The following is a 13294-nucleotide window of genomic DNA, read 5'->3' as shown; positions in this document are numbered from 1 at the left end:
TAATTCGTCCAACAACAATGGTGTCGTCAGCAAACTTGATGATGGAGTTCACACTATGTCCGGCTACACAGTCATGGGTATAGAGTGAGTGGAGCGGGGTGCCGAGCACGCAGCCTTGAGGTGCTCCCCTACTGATTGTTACTGAGGATGAAGTGTTTCTGCCAATTCGAACAGACTGTGGTCTGTGGATGATGAAGTCGAGGCAGTTCCAAAGTCTGGTAATATGGTTCCATTGACCAATAAAAAGATATGAGAACGCGTGGAATTGGAAACAACCAGTTGACAGAAGTTATGAACTGGTTAGGTGGTGGGAAACAAGAGTAGTTATAATAGTTCCCCTCCTCCACCATAGATGAGGCTCGCACCAGGGTCTCTTCCATACCCTGCAACACTGCTTTCTCTCCCCATCCCCCCACTCGCAACAAGGGCAGAGTCCCCCTAGTCCTCACCTTTCACCCCACCAGCCGTCACATACAAAAAGTAATCCTCTGTCAGTTTCGCCACCTCCAACGTGACCCCACCACTCGCCACATCTTCCCATCTCCCCCCATATCTGCCTTCCGCAAAGACCGCTCCCTCCATAACTCCCTTGTCAATTCTTCCCTTCCCTCTCGTACCACCCCCTCCCCGGGCACTTTCCCTTGCAACCGCAAGAGATGCAACACTTGTCCCTTTACCTCCCCCCTCGACTCCGTTCAAGGACCCAAGCAGTCGTTCCAGGTGCGACAGAGGTTTACCTGCATCTCCTCCAACCTCATCTATTGCATCCGCTGCTCTAGATGTCAGCAGATCTATATCGGTGAGACCAAGCGGAGGTTGGGCGATCGTTTCGCCGAACACCTCCGCTCGGTCCGCAATAACCAAGCTGACCTCCCGGTGGCTCAGCACTTCAACTCCCCCTCCCACTCCGTCTCCGACCTCTCTGTCCTGGGTCTCCTCCATGGCCACAGCGAGCAGCACCGGAAATTTGAGGAACAGCACCTCATATTCCGCTTGGGGAGTCTGCATCCTGGGGGCATGAACATCGAAGTCTCCCAATTTTGTTAGTCCTTGCTGTCTCCTCCCATCCCCCAGCCTTCAGGCTCCTCCTCCTTTTCCCTTTCTTGTCCCCGCCCCCCCCCCCACCCCCGATCAGTCTGAAGAAGGGTTTTGGCCGGAAACGTTGCCTATTTCCTTCGCTCCATAGATGCTGCTGCACCCGCTGAGTTTCTACAGCTTTTTTGTGTACCTTCGTTATAATAGATATTTGCACAAACTAGCAATGTGAGATTAGTAGTGTAATAAAAGGATCTCTACTTCTAGTGAATGATTTGGTCGTCTTTGGCAAGGTCAGAAAATTAGTCATCTCCAGCTGCCCTCAAGCTGGTGCTGGAAAGTTAGTATCATGAGCTGCTTCAGTCCTTCTGGTGAAGATGCCAACGAATGTCAGGGATAAACAAGGAGCTGCAGATGCTGGTTTACAAAATGAAAACACAAAGTGCTGGAGTAACTCAGCAGGTCAGGCAGCATCTCTGGAGGACACGGATAGGTAACATTTTGAAGAAGGGTCCTGACCTGAAAAGTCCCATATCCATGTGCTCCAGAGATGTTGCCTGACCCGCTGATTGTCAGGGATAGCTAGTCATAATCCTTCTTGCTAGAGTTGACCATTGTTTGGTATATTAATGGCACAAATGTTACTTGCCATCTATCAACCTATGACTGAATGCTGCTTAGCTCTTGTTGCAGGCAGAGATGAACTGCATCATTTGTTGAGGAGTTGCGACTGAGCTTTCTACAATTTGTAAAAACAATATATAGATGATTGAATGATGAACAATTTTACCAAGTTAGCTATCAGCATCAAGTTAGATGTTCGAGTCTATTGTGTAGTTACGGTCAGAGCAATTGCAAAGAGAGATTCAATGTGTGAGGACTATGTGGCGGAAGGAGTTCAGTTTAGTTTAGAGATACAGTGCAGAAACAGGCCCTTCGGCCCAACAAGTCCACGCCGACCAGCGATCACCCCATACACTAGCACTACCCTACAAACTAGGGACAATTTACCATCTTTACCGAAGCCAATTAACCTACAAACCTGTACATCTTTGGAGTGTGAGAGGAAACCGGAGCACCTAGAGAAAACCCACACGAACGCAGGGAGAACGTACAAACTCCGTACAGATGGCACCCATAGTCAGGGTCAAACCCAGCTCTCTGGCACTGTAAGGCAGCAACTCTACCGCTGCACCACCTTGTCACCCGAATTTGTTTGACTGTTAGGTGTATTGAGGTTTACAGAATCATGGTGGGTATGTGATCTAATTAATAGCTTTGAGAGACACCACTTCTTCCTGTGGTCAGCTCCACACATGGCCCCACTGCACCGTCTTCCCTTTGAATGCTACACCCCTCGCTCAGGTTTACTACAGAACACTCTCTTGTAATCACTAGCTGCACCCTTCTCCCTTCAAATTCCTCATGCCTCTCCTTTACATTGTACCACTTATTGGCTGCATTCAGTGCTTTACAGTTCCTTATGACTCACTCCGCACTGTGTAAACTAACTTGTAGAAAGTCTGTAACAATTCTTTGAAGGAAGTCCAAGAGAACCAGAACTGGCTGATTTCCAGCTACTTTAAATACTGTAAATGGGCTTTGTCCCTGCATTAGAAGCCAAGCACCCATACTACCCTTGGAACAAGTTCCACTCCATGATTCTTTTTTAAGTGTTAACAATGATAGGAACTTTTCTTTAATTTGGAGGTTTCCTTTGCCTATCACCTCTGTTGCTATTTCATTGGGATTGTCTGTAGCCTTAAGGGCCTGTCCCACCAGCATGCGATTGCATGCGTCTAGTGCGACCAAACGGCAGCGGAGTTCGCGGTATGTACGTGCTAAGTTCGCGCGTGACGCAATTTACGTAAAACTAACCAATCAGCTGGGCAGGAGGCGGGCCGACTGCATTTGGACGTCGCACGGCGTCGGGCGGTGACATAATCGTGCAACGGCACGCCGGGCGATGACGTCATCGCGCAACGCCACGTGCTAGGCGTACGCCATCAAGACGCTGCGTACGTCGTCGAGACGCTGCGTATGCCCGTCGAGACGCTGCATATGCCCATCGAGACGACGCGTACGCCCTCAATGCGCCTGCGGGCTGACAGGCTGTTGGCGCGTGGAATTTTCGAACAGTGCAAGATTTTCGGAGCCCCGCGCGTTGTCGGGACCAGCCCCGCAAAACTCCATACGTCTCCGCCGATCGAAGTGGGACCGGCCCCGTGAGGCCGTACGCCTCAAGCGACCACGTTTGATCGCGCTAGACGCATGCTATCGCATGCTGGTGGGACAGGCCCTTTAGTCTTGTGTATATGTTAATTACTGACTGGTCATGAGAGGCCAGCAACCAGAGATTGTCGGAGACAATGAGCCTGTACCTGTCATCATTACGCTTTATTTCCAGAGGGGATGGACGGTGAGCTAGTGATCTTGGAGTGACGGGCTATAATAAAATGTTGACTGTCATTGGTTTGAGGAATACAGACCCTTTGGCCCATCTCATCCTTGCTGCCCAAGATGCCCCATCTAAGCTGGTCGCTTTCACCCATGTTTGGCTCTTATTTTTTAAACCTTACCTCTCCACGCACATATCCAGATATTTTTTAAATGTTTTTTTATTTATCGCATATACTTCCTCTGGCAGTGTGTTCCACGTGCCAGCCATGCTGTGCGTGAAAAAATTGCCCCTTGGATTCTTATTAAATCACCCTCGCACTTTAAACCTCTACTCTCTAGTTTATAATTTCTCTATCCTTAGGGAAAAATACTCTGTGCATTCACACTATCTATTTCCATTGTGATTTTATACACCACTATAATATCATCCCTCAGCCTTGTGCGCTCCAAGGAATAAAGTCCTAACCTGCCCAACCTCTAATAGAGTCATAGAGTGATACAGCGTGGAAACAGGCCCTTCGGCCCAACTTTCCCACACCGTCCAACAATGTCCCAGCTACACTAATCCCACATGCCTGCGCTTGGTCCATATCCCTCCAAACCTGTACTATCCATGTACCTGTCTAACTGTTTCTTAAACGATTGGATAATCCCAGCCTCAACTACCTCTTCTGGCAGCTTGACCCATACAGCCACCACCCTTTGGGTGAAAAAGTTACCCCTCGGATTCCTATTCAATCTTTTCCCCTTCATCTTGAATTTATGTCCTCTGATCCTCGATTCCCCTACTCTGGGCAAAAGACTGTGTGCATCTACCCAACCTATTCCTCTCATGATTTTGTACACCTCTATAATTTGAGGAAGGACATCCTTGTGATTGAGGGAGTACAGCGTAGGTTCACAAGATTGATTCCTGGGATGGCGGGACTGTCATATGAGGAAAGATTGAAAACACTAGGCTAGTATTCACTGGAGTTTAGAAGGATGAGGGGATATCTTATAAAAACCTTTAAAATTATAAAAGGACTGGACAAGCTAGATGCAGGAAAAATGTTCCCAATGTTGGACGAGTCCAGAACCAGGGGCCACAGTCTTAGAATAAAGGGGAGGCCATTTAAGACTGAGGTGAGAAAAACTTTTTCACCCAGAGAGTTGTGAATTTGTGGAATCCCTGCCACAGGGATACTAGCTATGATATTCTATGATACTAGCACTGAATTTAGGTGGTGTCAGTCTCAGGATTTGCTGAATCTTGGTGGCCAGTGTTGATACTCACTGCTTGATCAGTAATATATTGGTAGAGCTGATGGTTCGTTCTTAGCAACTTCCTTGGCCACACCCACAGCCACTGTCTGCCACTTGTATTCACCTTTTCAGAATTTCTGCCCTAACATAGAAAAATAGGTGCAGGAAAAGGCCATTCGGCCCATTGAGCCAGCACCGCCATTCGATATTACCATGTCTGATCATCGAAAATCAGTACCCCGTTCCTGCTTTTTCCTTAATTCCTTTAGCCCTAAGAGCTAAATCTAACTCTCTCTTGAAAATATCCATTGGCCTCCATTGTCTTCTGTGGCAGATAATTCCACAGATTCGCAACTCTGGGTGAAAAGGTTTTTCCTCATCTCAATCCTAAATGGCCTGCTTCTGGACTCCTCCAACATCAGGAACATTTTTTCCTGCATCTAACCTAAAATTCCTTGAAGAATTTTATGTTTCTATAAGATACCCTCTCATCCTTCTAAATTCCAGTGAATACAAGCTCAGTCGACCCATTCTTTCATCTTGTGTCAGTCCCACCATGCTGGAAATTAACCTGCTGAACCTACGCTTCCTCAAATTAGGAGAACAAAATTGCACACACTATTTCAGGTGTGGTCTCACCAGGGCTCTGTACAACTACAGTAGGAGGACCTCCTTGCTCATAAACTCAAATCCTCTCGCAATGAAGGCCAACATGTTATTAGCTTTCTTCACTGCCTGCTGTACCTGCATGCTTACTTTGAGTGACTGATGTACAAGCACACCAGGTCCCGTAGCACCTCCCCTTTTATAATCTGACACCATTCAGATAATCTGTCTTCCTGTTCTTGCCACCAAAGTGGATAACCTCATTTATCCACATTATACCACATCTGCCATGCATCTGCCCACTCACCTAACCTATCCAAGTCATGCTGCAGCCTCATAGCATCCTTCTTGCAGCTCACACTGCCACCCAGCTTTGTGTCATCTCCAAACCTGGAGATGTTTCATTTAATTCCCTCATCTAAATTGTTAATATATATTGTAAATAACTGGGGTCCTAGCACAGAGCCTTGTGGCTCCCCACTAGTCACTAACAGTGGTATCTGACGTGAATGTTGTAATAGGTATGTTATCAACTAACCTCAATTTGTGCAATCATTTTGTCACTGCTCTATTAATTGCAGGTTGCAATTCCTGTCCAAGAACCATTCCTATGTGTACGACATCCCTACTCAGATATACCTGACACCCTCTAGCTGAAAAAGTAAACTAGAAGTAACTATTAAATCTTTCCCCTCACACCTTAAACCTGTGTCCACTGCTTTTTGATTCCCCTACCCTGCTTTAAAGACTCTGCATTTATCCTATCTATTCCAAACTGAGTTGGAAGGGTCAGTGGGGCAAGGTGATTTTCAAGGGGACAATGAATCTCGCCTCCCGAAGCTGCATTCATAGCCAGCCACAACAGTGGAGAACAGTCTTTCTCTTGGGCAGAAGGAGTTTGAGAATGAGGGTGTAACTCACCACTAAATCATGGGCACAGCACAGAATTGTCTTTAACTTGGCACTGGCTGTAAATTAGAGTGGCTGCCCAGTTAAGGAAACTGGGAACTCACATTGAAGCGGAAGGGAAGGCTGCCCTGTGCTATACATTAACAGCCAACACTGAAAACATTGTGTGGCATCATGCGGAGGTATTTAAATCCACATTATATAGATCTCACTTTTGATTATTAAACATGGTGTTCTGATCTAAGATTTGATCCATTTAAGTGACCAAATAAAAATTGAGTTTTGCATATCATCAGACCAAGATTCAATGAGATATGTAAGAAATGGGTAAATAGAACCTATTGTTTGAGCTTCTGATTGTTAGACAGCCCATTATTCTCTTTGAAGACTGAAGCCTCATTGTCAGAACATTGCAGAAATTAGAGCCTGCACTACACTAGGTTTTATCTCGGGTGGTGTGCTTGAAGCTGCTGATGGATTTCTCAAATGGATTTTCTAAATTTCCTGGCACTGTCAACACTCATATTAAAAAATAGAGGGAGTCACAATGGCACAGCTAATAGAGCTGCTCCTCACAACATCAGAGGCCCAGATTCAATCCTGATATTCGGTGCTGTCTGTGTGGAGTTTGCAGGTTCTTGTGGGTTTCCTCCTACATTCAGAATACGTGTGGGTTGGTAGATTAATTGACCACTGGTGTGTCGGTGAATGGTAAAATCTGAGTGGTCCTAAAGGGAATGTTGGATCAAATTGGGATTTGAGTTTGATAAGTTAAAATGAGTTAATGAGTCAGCGCAGATTTAATGGGCCAAAGGGCCTTCATGTATAACTATGATACAAATTAACACGCTTCTCTCTTTAAGAATTGATCTTTCATGCTTTGAATCCCTTCAGAAATTCTTGGGTGTCCACACACATTGAGCCTCACCAAACTGTGCAGCACTCTGGTGATATACAACATAGAACAAAACTATAGAGCACTGGAACAGGTCCTTTTGTCCATAATATCAATGACGAACATGACGCCAAGATGAACTAATCCCACTTGCCTGCACATGTTCCATACCCGTCTATTCCCTGCATATCTATGTGTTATCTAAAAACCTCTTAAATGCTACTATAGTAGTTGCTTCCGCTATCATCCCTGGCAGTGCGTTCTAGGCTCCCGTTACCCTCTGTGTAAAACAAAACAACTTGCCATGTACATCTCCTTTAAACATTTCCCCTATCATATATAAGCTATGCTCTGTCGTTTGGCATTTTCACCCTGAGGAAAGATTCTGACTGTCTATCCTATCTATGCCTTTCATAACGTAATATACTTTTATCAGTTCTTCCCCTCAACCTGCGGCACTCCCCAAAAAAGGAATCCAAGTCTGTCCAACCTCTCCTAGTCGCTAATATCCTCTAAACCGGGCAGTATTCTGATCAACCTCTTCTGCACCCTGCCCTTGCAGATCTGCCCTAATGTGGAGTGGAGCTTCTGTCAACTCTACTTACAAGGCAGCCGCTCGATTTGGTAAACGGTTTGCTGGGAAGCATTCGCACTGGTTTCTCGATGAACTCCTACCAAAGAAAATAATGGGAGAAAAACCCTGAGGGTCAGGTGTTCAGAGTAAATAAATGTTTAATGTGAAAGGAGCAGCTTAAGCTGTGGGATGAAAAGGCGAGATGCGCTGCAGCGTGTTTGCGGAGAAGCAGTGCTTCAGGTGATCACCACCTTTGAAATGCATTGCTTTCAACTAGAGTGGAGAGGTCATGACCTTTTAGCAAAAAAGTGTGTGACTGCCCCTACTACAAAGGACAAAAAGTTGTAGCACGAGTCATGGGTTTCAAAACACAGGACATAACACTGCGTCTCTGTCAAAATCTGGAAGCAAAAAGCCAGGTTACAAATTTGGGGAGAGGAGGGAACTCTTCATCAGAACTAATCAATTCACTTGACTTGTGTTTCCCTGTCCCCACAACAAAGGCCTCTAAACGTAACCAGTTGTTTTGTCTTAAATGATCATCACCCCATAAAGGCAGCACAGTGGTGCAGCTGGTAGGTCTGCTCCCTCACAGCGCCGGACACCTGTGTTCGATCCTGACCTCTACTGCTCTCTGGGTGGAGTTTGCACGTTCTTCCAGTGATAGCGTGGGATTCCTCCTGGTGTTCTGGTTTCCTCCCACTTTCCAAAGACGTGCGAGTTTGTAGATTAATTGTCCCTCTGTCAGTTGCCCTAGTCTGTAGCGAGTGAATGAGAAAGTGGGATAACTGAACTAGCGTGAATAGGTGATCAATGGTCAGCCTGGACTTGGTGGGCCAAAGGCCTCTCTCCATGCTGCATGTCTAAACTATTCTAAAGCTAAACTATATCCTACAATTCTTTTTTTATTGATATTGTATTTCCAATAGTCATTGTTTATGTTATTTCTGGATTTTGCCTGGAACAGTCAAACCACAACTACACTCTCAAAGGCTTCTTGGATGGCTGAGGTGACTCCAGCTAACTCTCCCTTTACCCTTGCAGGCTAACAGATTCTTGCACGAAAACGTGCTGAAGTGATTGAGACTTAATTGAAAACCTGTTGAACCATCAGCAGTTACTGCGCAATTTGTACATTCCCGAGTTAAGCAATGTCAAATGTGTGGGTCCCGCACTTCCTTTTGGGGTCTTGTCCTGAGGGTGGGAGGGGAATCCATGGTGGAATTAGCAAAATGAAGAATTTGAAAGGCTGCTTATTTAATCACAGGAGAAACGATTACAATCAATGCCTTGGCTGATATTGTCACTCAAGCACCTATTGCAGTTGTTACAATGAGCCCTCTCCTGAGGACTGTGTCTATCAGCTTGATGGCCTTTGACCCCCAAGGCTGCGGTTACCATGACTGGTATGTGTGGTTCCAAGCAAGTTCTTCTTACCGAACTTTAATACCTTTCCTGACATGCATGAGCCAGAAGCACTGTTAGAGGTCACTGAGGTCTCTAATCATTGGTCTCAGCTGAAGCTCTCAGATCACAAAGAGCTAGAATTACCTTAAAGGAATCCTTCAGTGAAAATAGCTCTGCCCCCTAATGTAAAGTGTGTGGAAAGGAGCTGCAGATGCTGGTACGTACCAAAGATAGACACAAAGTGCTGGAGTAACTTAACAGGTCAGGGTGCATCTCTGGAGAAAAAGGTTGGATGATGTTTCGCGTTGGGACCTTTCTTCAGATTGGAGTTTGAAGAAGGGTCCCAACCCAAAACTTCACCCATCCTCGTTCGCCTGACCTGCAAAGTTAGTCCAGCACTTTGGGTCTACCTAATGTGAAGTTCTCTTCTTCTTCTTTCGTGTGGCGTGCGTAGCCTAAAGTTGTTGGACAACTTGTTCTATTTGATCTTCCATTTGTGCACGTCGACTTGATTGCATTAGTCGAAACAGGGCGGACCACGTGAAGGTTGCAATCTTCCACCCCGTGAAGTTCTCTGTTGTAGGAGGACTCCCCTCAGAGTTGACAACAGTTGACTTTGAGATGCTGCATTGTTGTTTTTCTTTGGCGAGGCCATTATTTTCCGTTTGAATCAGCACTCCAATGGCATTTGTGGATTACAAGACTTTCTTTTGTGTGGCGAATCCCAACAAATTGGAGAATTCCTGAAAAGTTTCTTTGAAGAAAAAGTAGGCTGCTTCTGGAAATAAAACCTCATCCATCCTGAATATATCATTCTTGCTGAATTGAATGGCCAACCAAATAGATCAGTTTAAAGTCACCTCTTGCAAAACTGACATCGTTCCTATTCGTGTTCACCCAGCAGATTCTATTTGAAAGGACACGGTGTTTTGTAGCCACACTGGAATAGTATTCAGAAAAAAATCTCACCAGAATGGGAAGATTTACCTGGAGATCTCCAAGTGGCATCAATGGTGGAGGAGTCCGTAACCTCCAGGAAAGGGGGAAGATGTTTGAGATACGAGAACATGATTCCTCTGTATTTCAGGTGCAGATACAGAATATCACAATTGAAGGGTGAATTATAACTTTTGGCAAATGTCTTCAACACCGAAGCACCACGGAAAAGTGTAGCAAAAACGAATGGTTTAACACCATTTACAGGTTTTCAAGTTCAGTAGCATCAACTGTGTGTGTGCTCACTTTCTTTTGCGGTTTGGGGTGAACTGCTTGGCAAGTTGAGTGCAGACTGAGAGTTTTATGCAGCTGTTCTGAATGGGTTCCAGTCATTAGAAGATACCATTACAGGCTGCATTTTAAAAGTTGTCTCCAGTGGAACCTGGGTGAAGATTTTGGAAGTCTACAAAGAAGCTGGAACGTTCCTCAAAATGTTAGCAAAACATGGAGTCTGCCTCAGGAGTTCCCTGTTGGAGCGGCTAACCTAAAAGCTTACTCAATCTACAGTAACAACCACAATGAAATAGACTCGAGGAAGCAACTTAAGGTATCAAACCTTAATAATAGGCAAGAAATAAATATTGATCCCTTCTTTCCAGCTTAACAACCAACAAAGATTCATGATATTTAAAAAAAACTTACTGCAGGAAAAGATATTTTACAATAAAGAACTTTTCTTATTCTCTCATTTCCCAACTATTTCGTCTAATTCAGATTTCACGAGGAATCCTCTGAAATTCTGATCCGGTCTATATGTTTGTCTCAGCACTCTACAGGTACATTGAGATACATTACAAAATAAACTGTGGAAAAGCTGCCCTCTCTTCTGGTATCCTTCGCCCTCTCGCTACAACCAGCCTGAAGAAGGGTCCTGATCCGAATCATCACCTATACATGTTCACCAGGGATGGCTGCCTGACCCACTGAGTTACTCCAGCACAATGTGTCTTTTTGTTTTGTAAACCAGCATCTGCAGTTCCTAGTTTCTACGAAGCTTATTCATGTACTTGGCAAGCTGCATAAGTGATCAATGAGCAAGTTTTGTTACATTTCCACAACAATATCTTTTAATTTGTCTGATTGTGTCACGGGCGGCACGGTGGCGCAGCAGTAGAGTTGCTGCCTTACAGCGCTTGCAGTGCCAGAGACCAAGGTTTAATCCCGACTACGGGTGCTGTCTGTACGGAGTTTGTATGTTCTTCCCGTGACCTGCATGGGTTTTCACCGAGATCGGTTTCCTCCCACACTCCAAAGACGTACAGGTTTGTAGGTTCATTGGCTTGGTAAATGTAAAAATTGTCCCTTGTGTGTGTAGGATAATGGCAATGTGCGGGGATTGCTGGTCAGCGCGGACTCGGTGGGCTGAAGAGCCTGTGTCCACGCTGTGTGGAAAACTAAAACTAAAAATTTGAGTTTGTCACTGAATGTCATTAGGTAGTTGAGATCTATGCATTATGACATTTTGGGGTTGCAAATTGTAGAGCAACATGTGTCACTTTTACAGTGTCTGAACAAATTTGCATTGTAGACTTGTGTACAATAATTCTGTCTAACTGTGGAGCTCTTTATACGATTGTATCTTGGATGTTGTTGAATTTTTGTTTTCCTTTTGCAGCTAATAACCACTTTTTCTATCTCTCTGCTGGTTACAACACTGTTGTGAGTGCTGCGTGATTATGGAGAGCTCTGTAATTATCTTTCACACTGTTAAATTGTAGAGTGCAGTGTCAATGGTAGACTATTAGCACCCCCTACAGTACAGTAGGTCTTCTGAATCTTAGCAAAATATAAATAGAGCCACTGAATGCTGTTTCATGTATACAAGTTACTTTGGATAATTGGAATAAATACAGATTAAAATTGGGATTGAGGAGGGGATACTTAAAGAAAGCAAGTTCTTGCTCAAATGATAATCAGCCTTCCAAAATTCTGAAGTCGATATATTTTAAGAATTTGCAACATTTGATTTTTTTTTTGTAAATTTGACGTGCAAACACCCAATTCCAACACTGAGAACAGGATACTTTTGGGGATATGGGTGTGGCTGGCAAGATTGGCTATAATTGCCCTTGTTTCACCATGAAAAATTGTGGCTTTCAGGGGGACACATAAGAGTTAATTATCTAGTTGGATCTGGTCGCGTTCAGGCCAGACTAGGTAAGGATAGCAGATTTCCTTTACAAAGGATACTGATTAGCCATGTCAAGTTCTTTTTTACAGTAATCTGGCGGTGTTTGTGGTCAGCAGTACTACGACTAGTTGTATTGTCCCAAATCCCAGATTATTATCTGTAAATCTGCTGCACTTTTGATGACCCATTTTGTCATAAATCCTCACTGCTGTTTCATGCAAAACCCACCTGCCGTATCACTCTCCCCATAAAAATACATCTGCTCACATTGCTGTGTCTACATTAATGCACCGCATTGTCTGATGTTTGTGCCTGTTGTTGGCTATTGATTAGCGCATTGTTAGTAGTTTGGCCATAGCTTCATTATCCAGGTAGAAACAAGGAACTGCAGATGCTGGTTTACAAAATAGGATATTAAATGCTGGAGTAACTCAGCAAATCAGGCAGCATCCTTGGAGAACATGGATAGGGACCCTTCTTCAGTGATTGGAGGTGAACTTGTTCAAGGTTGACATTTTGCAACTGAAGAAGGGTCCTGACCCGAAATGTCACCTATCCATTTTCGCCAGAGATGCTGCCTGACCCGCTGAGTTACTCCAGCACTTTGTGTCCTCCTGGTAAAGTTCCAGAATACCATACATTTGTGAGACAATCAACCAGAATTAAATACAGAAGGAACTGCAGATGCTGGGATCTGCCATTAAGAAACATCCTGGTTTGTGAAAAGAGCAGCCAGTCTTGTCTGTGCACTAATTTACAGGGTTGTCTCTTTTTACCTGCAGGCCAAGTTTGCTATTCAGAGAGGTGCCACAGCAGTGATCTTTGATGTAACTGATGATTCAAGTGCGGTGGGTCAGGTAAGGATGTAATTCTGCATTACTGTCCTCAACAACAACAGAACTGTATGACATGGGTTGTTTAAGAAAGAACTGCAGATGCTGGAAAAATCGAAAGTAGACAAAAAGCTGGAGAAACTCACCCGCTGAGCTTCTCCAGCTTTTTGTTTACCTTTGTATGACACAGGAATAGTTTAGAGCAAAGACAATGTTCCATTAAAGCCCACCACCCCTCAAAGTAGCAGGGACAATTAATCTTT

At 44.6% G+C, this 13294-nt stretch overlaps 1 protein-coding gene across 1 annotated transcript in view; it reads left to right on the top strand.

The window, feature by feature from the left end:
- The window catches only part of rnf43 (ring finger protein 43), a 180964-nt gene that overhangs the window by 146478 nt on the left and 21192 nt on the right, over positions 1-13294 (top strand). Inside the window, exon 3 of the mRNA XM_033046114.1 lies at positions 12981-13055. Within this exon, the coding sequence (XP_032902005.1) occupies positions 12981-13055 (75 nt within the window). The remainder of the gene's footprint in view (positions 1-12980; positions 13056-13294) is intronic.

The sequence above is a fragment of the Amblyraja radiata genome, chromosome 28 (assembly GCF_010909765.2).
Source record: "Amblyraja radiata isolate CabotCenter1 chromosome 28, sAmbRad1.1.pri, whole genome shotgun sequence".
In the NCBI taxonomy this organism is placed as follows: Eukaryota; Metazoa; Chordata; class Chondrichthyes; order Rajiformes; family Rajidae; genus Amblyraja; species Amblyraja radiata.
Note: the sequence above shows the minus strand (reverse complement) of the source record. Positions and strands in the feature narration are given on the sequence as shown.